Source organism: Myodes glareolus, chromosome 4 (assembly GCF_982192425.1).
Source record: "Myodes glareolus chromosome 4, mMyoGla1.1, whole genome shotgun sequence".
In the NCBI taxonomy this organism is placed as follows: Eukaryota; Metazoa; Chordata; class Mammalia; order Rodentia; family Cricetidae; genus Myodes; species Myodes glareolus.
In genome coordinates, this window is record NC_142029.1 from 73,385,024 (window position 1) to 73,400,354 (window position 15,331).

A 15,331-nucleotide genomic window follows, 5' to 3' on the forward strand; every position below is an offset into this window, starting at 1 on the left:
GTTAAGCTATTCTAGTCACAGAAGCACTGATAAGGTCAGAGTTCTCATGATCCAGCCGTCTCCCAAGAGGAAGCGCATCTTTGAACACTGTTGTATTTGGGGACCGAGGCTTCAGTACATGAGCTTGAGGGACCATTTCAGATCCAAAGCAGAACGATGGCATTCAGGGATTCTGTGACATGTGTTATATCAAGTTAACCACAAGACGATGGCGCCTCCTCTCAGGCCATTTTACAGCAAGCCATGGCTCTGTAATCACAACCAGGCCCTGAGCATAGACTGTGGCTTCCTGGATCAGAACACAGTTCGACCATCTTCATTGTCTGAACTTTGAATTGCTTGACTCTGAAGAGTTAGGCCCCTGTGGATGGCTGCCCTTCAGCTTCCTGGCACGATCCTCCTGATGCCCACCATAATAATCTTTCTGGCGTTCCGTGCCAGAGTGCTAAGCGCTCCACGGCAGTCATCTTGTCCACACCAATACAATCCTATCTGAATAGACGAGCAAAATCCCTGGGAAGAATTATCAAGCAGTCAGTTTGACATTGTGAATAGTGAATTCCATACTAAGGCCAGCGAAGTCCCTTAGGACGGTGACCAAAAGTGATGTCTGGGTCCAAGGAGTTAAGTCAGTCTCTTAAAATTGAGAGGCTGAATCATTCATTACATTTGGCCTAAAGCTACTTTGTCCCCCTACAAACTATAAGCAAACTCAGTGAGAAATCAGCTTAGTCTAACTGGAGGGAAGCTCCTCACAGGTAGCCAATCACAGGCCGAGACCTGCTCTCAGTCCACACCAGGCAACTGTGCGGTGGCTAAGCGCTCTCACTGACATCGCTTCCTCTGGCTGTTCATAAACCTGCCTTGCAGGCAGCGGGCTAACTCTCTCTAGCCCTTCGTGCCTCAAGTGCTGCCTGGGTCCTGAGTCCTCCTCTGCTCAAGCAAACACAACTCAATGTAATTTGTCTGGTTTATCTTCCAGCAGTGACAAACACAGATGGCCGCCAGCCTCAGCCCTGCAGGAAAGGACAGGCCAACCACAGAGCTCAGAAGTGACAGCTGCCAGTAAGCTCCTTTCTGTGCCGCCTCCCCCCATCCCTGTGCCTCCCCCCACCCCCACCCCCGTTTCAGACCTGGACGGCCTACACTGTTGTGCCCTTACAGGAGCCTCCCAAGGTCTCTGTGTCTCTAACAGCCCTCCTCTCCTCACGGCTTGTTTGCCGCCACGTGAAGGCATGAACTTCTGAATGCCTAACCCTGATGCTTCAGCCCACATCTTTCGTTGGTTCTCTTTGGGGAACTGAATGCCTCTGTATCTTGGCAAAACCTTTCACTAACTGGTGCCAACATGTCCCTTCAGCCTGTCACACAACCTCCCCTGTACTGATGCCACGTCTCTGGATGCCCCATATGGTGGCATGGCATTCTGACTGTATTCCTCAAGACTCACTGCTGGCATCACCCTATGGCGGAGCTTCCTGACCCATCCCCTGAAAGGTTGTCCTGTGTCCCCACAGTGTCTCCTGTACACTGTGAGTTTGACATCACATTGGAGACCTGAGTCACTGTTTAAAATGTTCAAAGAAATAGTCCCTTCTGACATTAGTGACTTGGGAGCCACACACAGACTCTGTGTCTAACTCATACATGGGTGACCTCAACTGGGGCCCTGGCCCTTGGGTGCCCACCCATAGGACTCTGAGGAAAGTCCCTGACTTGTGATATCAGCTGGGATTGAGAAGTGGAAGGAACGAACACTAATGGTGGCTGATGAGGGAGTGGCCACTGTGACTGGGGAGCAGAAGTGCCAATGGCACAAGACAACAACGGCACACACCTCCACATCTCTCCTCGGGTGGCCACACCTCATGGCCTGGACTTTGCCTGACCAGGGTAGACAAGTATAACTGTGCTCAGCAAGCCAGAGGAGCCAGGGCTTGCTCTTTCAGCTCCGGTCACAGCCACCAGACCCGGGATGATGTGGGTGCTGTACCTGCTGCTTCTGTTGGGACTGGGACTCAGGTCCCAGGAGGCCCTGCCGCCACCCTGTGAGAGGTAGGAGTTGGGGGAAGCGCAATGTAGAAAGGAAGGCAGGGGTGGAAGGCTGGGATGAGGGCTCACCCTCTGAGGGCCAGCCTCTCAGAGGGAAAGGAAGTTGGGCCTGTGGGGTAGGTCCTGTGCCAGACACCAGACTTACTGTGTTGGGGTGACCCCAGAGCTGTTGACCACAGCCCTCCTTCTGTGTTGCTGGCCAAAGTTCACCATCCAAGCTGTTCCTTCGACTGATCAGGGCCGTTCCTTTCATTGTTCTAGCAAACCTTTCTTATCCTGGTATGAGGGGAGCCTAGGACCTGTCAAGAGACCATTAGGTTCAGCCAACCCTGCCGCTCTCTCTGTGCCCCAGGGCAAGTCAAACCTTTTTTTCTGAGCCCAAGCTTCTACCGGCAAATACACAGATGAGGGTACCATTCTGCTTCCTGGACGTGGCGGCTGCCATTCCCTCTTCCACATGGACTCAAGAAGTTCTCACCCCACTTCCACAGCACCAGCTCTTGAAAGAAGGGTAAAAACAGAGCCTAGGAGGGAGAAAAGCCAAGAGAAGCCGGGGAGCTCAGCAAGGAGTAAACAGAGGGTGTTCAGATGGGGGAGGGGTCTCGGAGGAGGCAATGAACTAGCGGTACCGCAGAAGGAGCAGAAGGGGACAGCCAGTCTGCAGCGCAAAGGCCCCTAGGTGTCTTCCAGTGGCCACAAAGTCCATGTGGCAAGGATGGAAGGAGGAACAGGACATTAGGTGGTGAGAGCTCAAGGGAGAAGGATACCCGTGTCCATGCTCCGGCGGCAGGACTCGGGTGGGGCAGAGTCTGTAAGGGATGGCGTTTTGAAGACTGAGTTGTGGAGACTTGTTGGTGACCAGCTGTGGAGTACGGAAGGAAAGGAAGGGTCTGGAATGATTAGTAGGACTTGTCTGATCAGCGTAGTCGGGATTTCAGGATGGATCTTTGATCCAGACTCTTGAGTCCTGTTAGGATGTTTACAGAGAGTGTAGCGCAAGCGCCTGCTGCTTGTCCCTGGCACGTCACTGCTCTACTTGGGTAGTCACGTGTGTGCGAGGGGATGAGAGCCACTGAAGGTACAAATGAACAGGGCAGAGTCCCGGAGAGGAGACACTCCACCTTCCGTGCACTTCCCAGGGCACGGGCACATGCAGAACTGCCCATCAGGAGGCTCCCTGAGCCTCAGTGTTGAGTGTCTTTTGGGGGTCTTTCACAGGGACCTCTCCGGGTCTCCAAAGGTTAAACTGATATTGTGTGGCCTGTTGTCCCCACCATAAGTCACAGCATTCATCTAAGATACCCAGTGTGCTCCAAGTCCCATGCACACACCCACCAGGCAGCAGTTCTGGCGTCTTAGCCCTGCGCTCTCGGGTGGCTCAGGGGCTTGGCGAGGCGCAGCTGGGAATGCAGCTCTTGTGCGGTGGCAGGTTATCTCTAAGCCCTGGGAATTTCTCACACAAGTCTGTCATTGTTGCTCTTCCTGGGCCTTCACGGCTCATGAAAATAAGGTGACCTGTGGCAAGTCCCCAGGGAGCTCGCACTTCCAGGGTGCCTCAAGATGGGGCCAGCCTCTCCAGAAACACAAGAATATGTCTAGAAACTGGGACCTTTGGTGGTGGTGCACACCTTTAACTCCAGCACTCTCGGGAGTCAGGTCGAGGCCAGCCTGGTCTACACAGTGAGTTCCAGGACAGCCAGAGCTACACACAGAAACCCTGTCTCAAAAAAAAAAAAAAAAAGTACAATCACAAACATAGTGATTTTCTGGGTTCTAGCAAATAATGGAATCTGAGGAGACCATGGGAACCCCTGTACTTATACACAGTGAGGTAGCATGAGGACCCCCCCTAAGCTTACAGCTGTACTCGTCATAAAGGAAGGGCTGTTCTCTTAACCCACGTGTGTAATCTGTGTGTCTCCAGGTGCTTGTGCCAGAATTAAATTGCAATTGGTGTTAGTGTGTGATTTAGGAGAATGAAACCAAGCCCTTAGGAGACTGTTCGGAAAATGAAAGAACAAAAGGCCAGGTGATGAGCTGGAGAGACGGACCAGAGCAGAGGTTAAGAGCACGGACTGCTCTTTGAGAGGTCCTGAGTTCAATTCCCAGCAATCACATGGTGACTCACAACCATCTGTAATAGGATCTGATGCCCTCTTCTGGCCTGTAGGTGTACACACAGAGCACCCATGCAGTGTGTGTGTGTGTGTGTGTGTGTGTGTGTGTGTGTGTGTGTGTGTGTGTGTGTTGAGGACATTTTCATTCTTAGGTGACCCCAGGGTCAATTTGGTACTGAAGGATACTTGTGCCAGTCACACACGGTGCACACCTTTAATCCCAGTACTCAGGAGGCAGAGGCAGGCAGACCTGTGCAAAATGAGTTCCAGGACAGTCAGGCTATTACACAAATAAACCCCGTCTTGAAAAGAAAAAAAGAGGCAGAAGCAGGTGAACCTCTGTGAGTTCTAGGCCAGCCTGGTCCACATAATATGTTCCAGAATAGTCAAGTCTACATATCAAAACAAATGAACAAGAAAACAAGCAGAATAGTTGTGCTGTGGTAAGTTAGTGGTGGGATTTTAAGATGATAGATTCAATTCCTAAGGAACTGACTCTCGGATGCATAAAGCAAAGGACACCAGTAAGAAAAAGCAGGGGTAGAGAAAAGGATCAGTATATAAGAATACACACTACTCTTCCAGAAGGCTGGAGTTCAGTTCCTGGCGCTCATTACTGGCAGCTCGTACCCGCCTATAACTCCAGCTCCAAGTGATCCAGTATTCTCTCTGACTCCTTGGACACCTGCTCACATGTGTGTGCATGCACACCTATGTGCACACCCATGTGCACACCCACTCTAGGACGTGGAATGTAGCTTAGCTGGTAAAGGACCTACCCTAGGCGTGAGTGAAGCCCTGGGTTTGATCCCGGAACTGTATAAACAAAGCATGGTGGCACCTACCTCCAAACCCAGCACGAGGGAGGTGGAGGCAGGAGAATTACAAATTCAGTCAGTCTGAGGGCCATCCTCAGCTATACAGCAAGTTGGAGGTCACCTTGGGCTGCGTGAGACCCTACCTCAAAATCTAAACTAGGGCAGGCGAGATGGCTCCGTGAGTCTTGCTGTGTAGTCCAGGCTGACTGCCAACTCTCAGTCCTCCTGCCTCACCCATTTGAGTATGGGATTATAGGCACGTACCACCACTCCAAAGGGATTGCTCACGTACTGCAGAGCAAAGATCGAGCCTTGAACCAGTAGCCTTTGAATACTTTACCGGCATAACTGTTGATACTTTGGACTGGAAAATTTCTAGCCAGTGAGCTAATTAGTAGCTTACTATCAGATATTCCAAAACTAAAGGGCACGAGATATTGTGGACACCTGAAAGACTATGGCATCCTGGGAAATGTTGGAATAATGCTCTCTGGGAGAGGCTGTTCCCTACAGACACCCTCAGTTTGTCTTACGAATGTGTGTTCAAAGGTGAACGTGGAGCATGCTGTTTTAATTGAAGGAAATAAGAACTCAACTCCATGAGACCTTTTGTCATTGAATTTTTATTTCACCAACTCTTGAGCAGAGGTCTGGTCCATAATGGTCAGGCAGAAAGATAACGGTGTAGTTGATAGAGCATCTGTCTATCATGGAGTAAGCTGACCCCAGCACTGAATGAATGGAACAGAGTGGTTCATTCCTATAATCCCACTACTCAGCAGGTGGAGGCAGGAGAATCAGAAATTCAAGGTCACCTTTGGCTCCATTTCTAGCTCAAGGCCAATCCAGGATGCATGAGATGCTGAGTTATGGCGTAATTAAGAAGTAGGAGAATTGGGACCGGCAGTGAAGACATTTGTCATGTACAGCAGGGAACGGTGAGAAAATAAAAGATGTGAAAGGCTGGCTTGCACACCTTCACACGTGTGTGCTCACACTCAGCCTTTGGGGAGCTCTGAAGGCCTCTGCTTTTCCGGGTGATTTAGAGAGCAGGTACAGGATGCTGACCTGACCAGCCCGTTCTTGGGGGGAAGGGAACAGTACAGCTACTGTTTCCTTATCATCTGAGCTTGTCCCCTCTTACCTCACGCCCTGGTCCCCGTAGCAGGATTGTGGCTACATGCGCCAGGAGCCAGGGCGGTTCCCGAGCAAGGAAATGAAGCCGTGACTAGCAGCCTTCCTGTAAAACTTCCCATGGGCCTGTGATTTTTTGTTTGTTTGTTTGTCTGTTTTTAAGGTTTTTTAAATTGATTTTTACTGAGCTCTACATTTTTCTCTGCTTCCCTCCCTGCCTCTCCCTTTCCCTTCAATCCTCTTCCATGGTCCCTATGCTCCCAATTTACTCAGGAGATCTTGTCTTTTTCTACTTCCCAGGCTTGCAATTTGAAGCCAGCTGCTTCAAACTATAAGCAGCCTAAAGACCCTCAAATTTATAACTGGTGTCTGAAGTGAGGGTGGGCTTATTAGATTGCACCTTATACATGTGAAACCTAATTAGTATTGAACTGAACTGCCCACTTCACAGCTGTTCTGACCTCAGCCAAGATTCTTTTTTTTAATTAATTAATTAATTTTGGTTTATTTTTGTTTTCTGAGACAGGGTTATTTATTTATTTATTTATTTATTTATTTATTTATTTATTTATTTATTTCTGTAGCTTTGGAGCCTGTCCTGGATCTCACTGTGTAGACACCAGGCTGGCCTCAAACTCACAGAGATCCGCTTATCTCTGCCTCCTAAGTGCTAGGATTAAAGACAGGTACTACCACTGTTTTTTTGAGACAGGATCTCTCTATACACTCCTGGCTGTCCTGGAACTCACTGTGTAGACCATGTTGGCCTCAAATTCACAGAGATCTGCCTGCCTTTGCCTTCCAAGAGCTGGGATTAAAAGATGCGTGCCATCATGCCTGGCCCATACTTTATTATTTATTTGTTTGTTTATTAATTTATGTTTAGGAATGTAAATGCACCACATGCATGCAGTGCCTGTGGAGGCCAGAAGAGGGGGGTCAGCACCCTGAAACTGCAGTCAGAGACAGTTGAGATTTGCCATGTAGGTGCAGGGAATTGAGTTCAGGCCCTCTGCAGGAGCGGCAGACGCTCTCAACGGCCGAGCCAACTCTCCTGGTCGTTGGCCAAGACTTTTACAACAGCACCATTCTATACATCTGGACATTTCCACTTATCATAGAACTTACATACACAGTTATGGGATCAGTCAGATTATGGGAGGATTTGAAAGCGCTGATGAAGACTGGTATGGATTTAGAGAAACAACCAATCTGGCTTCCTACCGTCTTCGGATATGTTTCCACTAACTCGATAGCCCTCCCAGATCTGTGGTTGTGAGTTAGGTGAACAAACTTGGTGGAACTACTTAGTTCAGAAGCTACTACGGGTCTTCTCAGGCCAGCCTGTTCCCTGGCACTCTGTCCAGGGGATGTCTTGCTCCATCTCCCCGTGTATTTGAGACCATCAGTACCAGTGTCACCAAACAAGTCACGCATACTAGGTAGCTAAACTTCCCACCGATGTCAACATCCCACCACATCACAGTGACATTCAGCTTCCTTATAGACAAGTCTGCTAAAATCACAGGGGAATTTTCTGTGCCTCCTCTAAATGCCAAATATGGTGTGCAAGCATTGCCACTGGGTGGGAATTGTGTGTGCTCATTATTTTCTGGACTCCAGTTTGGTTGGGAAGAAAATCAGTCACCCTATCTCAGTTCACAAGCTTGGACCAAATCTGGTCCCCACGGTGTGTCGTTATATTACAGAGCCAAGGCCTCCCTCAAGGGTCCTTAGAAGAGCAGCTGTCCTTCTTGGGGTTCTAAGGGGTGTGTCTTCTGCCCTTGGAGTAAGGCAGGTCAGAGTGCGTGCATATTGTAAGCCTCCAGAGAGTACAGTAGAAGACCATGAGACTGCCCCTTGAGCCCTGGCAGCTGGGGCAGAGGGCATTGCCCATAATTACCTGGCCTCAGTATTCATTAAATAACCATGAGGCCCTGCCGGAGCAGTACAGTGCCCATCCCCCGGGTTGGCTCCTGGCATTATCTAGCATTATTCATGGACTTGGCCTGATCCTTTGTTGTAATGAGGAGCGGCGGGCTGCTTTTTGTCCCGCCTGGCTCCCGCCCCCGGCTAGCTTAGCCCCAGAAATAATTACACAGAAACTGTATTCATTTAAACACTGCCTGGCCCATTATCTCCAGCCCCTATTGGCTAACTCTCACATATTATTTTAACCCATCTCCATTAATGTATATCGCCAATTGACTGGGGCTTACCGGCATGAGTCTAACCAGCATCCGTCTCAGAGAGGAGAGCCATAGCGTCTGCCACACTTCCCTTCTTCCCAGCATTCTGTGCTGTCTACTCTGCCCACCTAAGGGCTGCCCTATCGAAAGACCAAGGCAGTTTCTTTATTCAACCAATGAAAGCAACACATAGACAGAAGAACCTCCTACACCAATCCTCCACTTCACTTTTCCAACCTTTGTTCCCCTCCTGGGAGATATCTGTTTGCTATAATTAATACATCTTTCCCTCTGAATGCTTCTCCTCATCAAGAGTAAGTCCAGGCTGAGCTTGGTGGCACACATTTGTAAATCTCATCACCTAGGAGGCTGAGGCAAGAGGATCTAGAATCTGAGATCAACCTGAGCTGCACTGTAACAATCCATCTCATTTTTTAAAAAAAGGCAGAGGTAGGTGGATCTTTGTGAGTTCAAGGCCAGCCTAGCTGGCACAGTGAAACCCTGTCTCAAAAACAAACACAGAAAATAACAAGAAACTAGAAAGGCGCCTCATCAGTTAAGAGCACTTCCAGAGATCTTAGGTTCAATTCCCAACATGTCCATCTGATGTGATGTTATTCGGTCTGCTGGTGGCCTCTGGGGACTGCATCCTTTCCCACACCTGGGCATGTGCATATGAGTGCAGTGTCCTTAGAAGCCAGAAGAGGGCCGGGAAGTGGTGGCGCACAATTTTAATCCTAGCACTCGGGAGGCAGAGGCAGGGTCTCTGTGAGTTCGAGGCTAGCCTGGTCTACAAGAGCTAGTTCCAGAGCAGGCTCCAAAGCTATAGAGGAACTCTGTCTTTAAGAAGAAGAAGAAGCCAGAAAGCCAGAAGAGGGCATCAGGTCCCCTGGGTTACCAGAGGTTGTGAGCTACCTGCATCACCAGAATGTGCTCTAACTGCCAATCCACATCTCCAGCCCGTCCCTCCCTCCTTCCCAAGTGTCACTGTAACCCAGGCTGGCCTCAAACTGTCATCAGTCCACCGGCCTCAGTGCTGGGAATGCAAGTGTAAGCCACCATGGAGAGTCACAAGAAACATACCCCAGTGTTCTACAAGGAAGCACTTTATGGAGTTTTGAACTTTTCATTTACATTCAAGTTGGCATAGCTGCTTTCATGACCCCTTTTAATATCTACAGTGATTTCTGGAAAGTGATTTAATAGTTCAGTTTGTCACTGGCCATCTGCCAGCAATTTTGATATGCCCTATAAATCATTAAATCTTATCCATAAAAACTTTTTTTAAATGTATTTATCATGTATATAGTGTTGTGCTTGCACACCAGAAGAGGGCACCAGATCTCATTACAGATGGTTGTGAGCCACTATGTGGTTGCTGGGAATTGAACTCAGGACCTCTGGAAGAGCTGCCAGTGCTCTTAACTTCTGAGCCATCACTCCAGCCCTAATAAAGACTTTCTAAAAGAAAATTTGTGTGTGTGTGGAGGGAGGTGTGTACGTGTGTGTACATGTGTGTGTATACCCCTTTGTCTACTTACTCCTCCTTTTTCACAGGGTTTCTCTGTGTAGCCCTAGCTGTCCTGGAATTTTCTGTAGATCAGGCTGACCTTGAACTCAGAGCTCTGCCTGCATTTACCTCTTGGATTCTGGGATTAAAAGCACATGCCACCACACTCAGCTTGGGAAAGATTTATTAAGGCATTTTCATAGCCAGGCCTAGAAACACATGGCTTTAATCAGGAGGTAGAGGCAGGCAGATCACCGAGTTGGAGGCTAGCCTGGTCTACATGTCAAATTCTAAGACAGCCAGGGCCACATGAAGAAGACATTGTCTGTCCCACACCCCAGACCCATCTACTGACCATACAAATGTCTCTGCAGCCAGATTTACTGCCATGGGGAACTCCTGCACCAAGTTCAGATGGCTAAACTCTACAAAGATGACAAGCAGTTTGTGGATATGTCACTCACTGCATCTCCAGGTAAAACTACCTTGCCTTCTCCTGAACCTTCTACCTAAAGTAGGCAGATGGGGGAGCAGCATAGGCTCCCCTGATCAGGGTGTGTCTCAGGATACTCCACTGACCCCTCGATGTCATCTACTCTCCAGATGAAGTGCTGCAGAGTTTCAGACAGCTGGCTATGACACACAACAACAGCATCCCCAGGGAAGAGCTTCAGAAGTTTGTCCAGACACACTTCCAGTCTGTGGGGCAGGAGCTGGAGCCCTGGATCCCAGAGGACTGGAAAGAGAGGTGCCCCTCTGGAGAGAAGGCAGGTCAGGGTTCCTCTCTTGGGGCTGCCTCCCTGAACACTGTGGTTCATCTCTTCTAGGCCTCAGTTCCTGCAGAAGATCTCAGATGCCAAGCTGCGTGACTGGGCGGGGCAACTGCACCAGATCTGGAAGAACCTGGGAAAGAAGGTAGCAGTGGCCTAGACCTGCGACATGTCCTGGGCCTGCTTCATGGTCTGATTGACTGCTCCGGGGGTAGGACAGAGCCATGCCACAGTCCTGATCCCTAAACAGAAGCCTAGAAAGCACGGAGGGAACATCTGCTTTAACCCCTCACCTCCTCTAGGGAACCACCCATGCAAACCAAGCTAGGGGCTACCCAATGCTGCCCTTGTCCTAAAGAAACACACATAGGCTTATATTAATTATAAACTGTTTGGCCTATTAGCTCAGGCTTATTATTAACTAGCTCTTTTGTTGTTGTTGTTTTCAAGACAGGGCTTCTCTGTGTAACAGTCCTAGTTGTCCTGGAACTAGCTCTTGTAGACTAGGCTGGCCTCGAACTCAGGGAGATCCACCTGCCTCTGCCTCCTGAGTACTGGGGTTAAAGGCCTGCGCCACCACCACCTGGCTTAACTAGCTCTTACAACTTAAATTAACCCATGCCAGTCCTCACTGCTCCCGATCTTCTCAACTGTGCCTGGGGAAAGATCATGGATTTCTTCATTCTGGAAGGGGGACTGGGAGAGAGTGTTTCACTCCTTTGACTTCAGGTGGCAGCAGGGGTATTGGGGAGGTTAGGGGAGATCTCTACTAGCATTGCCTCATCCACTTAGCTTCATCCGGGTCACAACAATGGATACTGCCAGTGGTTGTCTGCCTGATGCCATGTTGAGTGACTTGGGCTTCAGTATACCATTAAGTTGAGCCAGGATCCCAGAGCCTGGAGAGTGGGGAGCAAGGACACTGGGACTCTCAGAAGCTGGCCTAGACTACACAGCAAAGTAGAAGGAACAACAGAACCAGCCTCCCCAGCTAGGGCTGCCAGGTCCTCTGCCCCCACCCCCTGCAGCCATCACTGGCTGATGCTAGGCTCCCGTGCCCTCTTTCTTGACTCCAGATGAAACCAGAGATTTTCAAGAACCCCGAGAGGTTCTCCCTGATCTACTCAGAACACCCCTTCATTGTGCCTGGAGGGCGTTTTGTTGAATTCTACTACTGGTGAGTGTTCATGTCTGGGAGGCTATGGGCTCATAGAGGCTGTAAGTTGTGGTGGGGAACCCAGGGCCAGCACCCTCCAACATGGGTGTGCAGGGCAGAGGGTGAAGGCTGGATGATGTGTGTCTCCTCCTTCTGCCAGGGACTCCTACTGGGTGATGGAAGGTCTGCTTCTCTCTGAGATGACCTCAACAGTGAAGGGCATGCTGCAGAACTTTCTGGATCTGGTGAAGACGTAAGGAAGGGCTGTAGGCAGGGAGCTGGGCTTGCCTTGGTGCTGGGTCGGGAAGCATCTAAGCAGACCCCCTCTTGGCAGCTATGGACATATCCCCAATGGTGGACGTGTGTATTACCTGCAACGGAGCCAGCCCCCACTCCTGACTCTCATGATGGATCTGTATGTGACTTACACCAAGGACGTCAACTTCCTGCAGTGGGTACCCTCCCCATGCTGGTCTGCAGGCATATCCTATGCTGGAGACTCCCCAGGACCAAGGGCAGTGGCTATGTATGTGGTCTGAGGTGTTGCTTACCCCACTCCAGGGAGAACATTGCAACCCTGGCCTCAGAACTGGACTTCTGGACCGTGAACAGAAGTTTCTCTGTGAGCTCAGGAGGAAAAAACTATATCTTGAACCGTTACTATGTCCCTTATGGGGGACCCAGGTAAGAAACTGGCCCTGCCATCAGTTCCTTGTCTGCTCACTCGGATGTGAGCATCTCTACAACTTAGAGCTGGAGGGGGTGACTTAGCTTATCAGATGTGACCCTGAGAGCCTTAGGCCACCTCATGCTGTGCCTGTGTCAGGGAGATGGGGGTTGAATCAAGATGACTGAGCCTTCTGGTTGACAGAGTGGCTTGGTACCTGTTGATGTTACGCTGTTGCTCTTTGCTAGGCCAGAGTCCTACAGCAAGGATGAAGAATTGGCAAACACTGTGCTGGAAGGTAAACAGGAACAGGAGGAGGAAGGACCCATGGGATGGCTCTGAGCCTCTGCATATTTCCGGCTTCCATCTGTGGCTGCTTAACCCCTCCAGTCAGTGCTGACTTGGGGTTGCTATTCTGTCCTTACAGGGGACCGAGAGACTCTGTGGGCAGAGCTCAAGGCTGGAGCTGAGTCTGGCTGGGACTTCTCTTCACGCTGGCTTGTCGGAGGCCCAAACCCTGATTTACTTAGCAGCATCCGAACCAGCAAAATGATACCTGTTGACCTGAATGCTTTCCTGTGCCAAGCAGAGGAGCTGATGAGTAACTTCTACTCTAGGCTAGGTGAGCACCTCGTGAGGGGACTGTCCAGTGTGGGCTCCCACATCGACCTTGGCCATGGGACTGGAGCAGGGCTCCCCAGCCAGTTCAAGCCTTCACCTTGATAGAGAGGCATTGACGGAAGAGAATGACTCAGAAGCCTGCCCTTAGCTTCACACCACTGTCCCTTTTGTTCTATGAGGACCTCGAGGGCCTGGAAGGGGACACTCCAGTGCATCAGATCTCTCTCCATTCCCCAGTTTCCCTTCGCTCCCTCAGAGCAAGAGTCATCAGCATGATGAGCCTGGGAGATAAACCAGCCTGTCCCTGGGAGCTGGGCAGGAGCCATTAGTACAAAGAGCCATGAATTCTAGCGGGTGCTGGGGAATCACAATCCTTGTCATCAGGATTCTTAGCCTATGTGGACACCACATTTGGAAAAGGGCAAAGTAAAAACATCTAATGCCAGGACCCAAGGGCAGTGCCCAGTGTCCTGCTGGTCAGACTAAAAGGCAATGCCACACAGGGAATGACGCCGAGGCCACAAAATACAGAAACTTGCGGTCCCAGCGCTTGGCCGCCATGGAGGCCATCCTGTGGGACGAGCAGAAAGGAGCCTGGTTCGACTATGACTCGGAAAAAGGGAAGAAGAACCTGGAGTTTTATCCCTCCAACCTCACCCCGCTCTGGACTGGCTGCTTCTCAGACCCTAGTGTCATTGACAAGGCTCTGAAATACTTGGAGGTGAGGGGACAGTGGGCGGGTCTGGCATCCGGGAGGCAGGCCCCTCCCTTCCCTGCTGGCAGTGCCCGTCTTAGCCTGCAAGTCTCGCTGAGGCCACTGGGAGCAGCCGTGAGGCAAGAAGAGAAGGGTCGGGACGGGCAGATCTGCTTTCCCTGAGGGCCTGGCTTGCTTGGCTCTGGCTTCAGTCACCGCCCACAGACGCAGCAATGCTGGAATCTTCTAGGACAACAATATCTTGACCTACCAGTACGGAATCCCGACCTCTCTTCGCAACACAGGCCAGCAATGGGACTTCCCCAATGCCTGGGCGCCTCTGCAGGACTTTGTCATCAGAGGTAGGAAAGCAAGCAGCTGATAGGCCCAGCCCGCCTCTCCTTCCCTCCAATCCCAAACCCTGGATTAAGAACATGTGGGCCCACAGGTCCAGAAATCTGAAGGCCTACACACCCTTCCTGCCTGGGGAGACAGAGGCCCGGGCTTCTGTTCCCAGGATGGAGGTCTCTGAGGCCTTATCTGGGTTGGGTCTTAGGTTTAGCCAAGTCAGCGACCCCCCGGACTCAGGAGGTGGCTTTCCAGCTGGCCCAGAACTGGATCGGAACCAACTTCAAAGTCTACTCCCAAAAGTCAGCAATGTATGAGAAGGTGAGCAGCTGGCTGGGGTGTGCCGGTCTCACCAGGGTCTGGTTCCATGGTTGAAATGTGTCTGGCATTGCCAGGCCAAAGACAGCACAGCCCGTACAGTGCGACCCCCAGTGGCCCTTCTTGGGAACTGCAGGGGCCTGAGCAGCAGCCTGGTGCATACTTCTCTGTTCCTTCCATGGCTGTTGCCCCTTATAGCTAGGGTGGTTGGCTTAGCAGCAGTACCCACCTATAACACATACTTTTGTCCCTAGTATGACATCACCAACGGCGGACAGCCAGGTGGAGGAGGGGAGTATGAAGTTCAGGTGAGCAAGCTGGTCAACACCATTATAGACAATTCCTGGGATCTGAGGTCCCCAGACATGTATGTCCCCCTCAGGTCTGAGACGCCCAGTACTGGGCCTCTGAGAAAAGATTCTGAATGGTAATCATTGGTGCCTCTGTGGCCAGAATCACTGGGAAGAGGGTATCCCCAAATCAGGATGTGGGAGTCTAGTGATCTGGCCTCTCTCCAGGAAGGATTTGGTTGGACCAACGGACTGGCACTGACACTTTTGAACCGCTATGGTGACCGGCTGACGACCTCAGGAACCCAGCTGACGACCTCAGGAACCCAGCTGACGACCTCAGGAACCCAGCTAGCTTCCCTGGGCCCCCACTGCCTCCTGGTGGCCCTTCTCATCAGCTTTCTGCTACAGTGACAAGGAGAAGAATGGCCTCACTGTGTGCACTTCCTCCTCTGGCTCCACCCTCACCCCCCAGCTGTCCTGTTCAGTGCACCAGGGCCAGAAGTGATCAGGAGGTCAAGATTAGGGACTGGATTCCTACCTGTTACCTTCACTAGGGTGGAAAGCCCTACTCGTGGGAAAACCGAATCCAAATGCCTGAAGCGGCCCACTGGGAACCACATACAACCTGGGCTTACACACACACG

The 15,331-nt window shown here is 50.8% G+C and overlaps 1 protein-coding gene across 2 annotated transcripts; it reads left to right on the forward strand.

Moving 5' to 3' along the window:
- The first annotated feature begins 1,213 nt into the window (after positions 1-1,213).
- Positions 1,214-15,329, forward strand: Treh (trehalase). Of its 2 annotated transcripts, XM_087905593.1 has the most exons (16): positions 1,214-2,055; positions 10,195-10,295; positions 10,424-10,568; positions 10,648-10,735; positions 11,667-11,767; positions 11,907-11,999; positions 12,081-12,197; positions 12,308-12,430; positions 12,662-12,711; positions 12,841-13,035; positions 13,538-13,755; positions 13,979-14,090; positions 14,285-14,397; positions 14,649-14,702; positions 14,913-14,980; positions 15,023-15,329. In XM_087905593.1, exons 1-16 carry the CDS (start codon positions 1,976-1,978, stop codon positions 15,096-15,098), a joined length of 1,734 nt encoding a protein of 577 aa, XP_087761719.1. In that variant the 5' UTR covers positions 1,214-1,975; the 3' UTR covers positions 15,099-15,329. The 2 variants fall into 2 exon arrangements, with proteins under 2 accessions (XP_087761719.1, XP_048272732.3); XM_048416775.3 differs by having other exon boundaries at positions 14,913-15,329.
- The last annotated feature ends 2 nt before the right edge of the window (positions 15,330-15,331 follow it).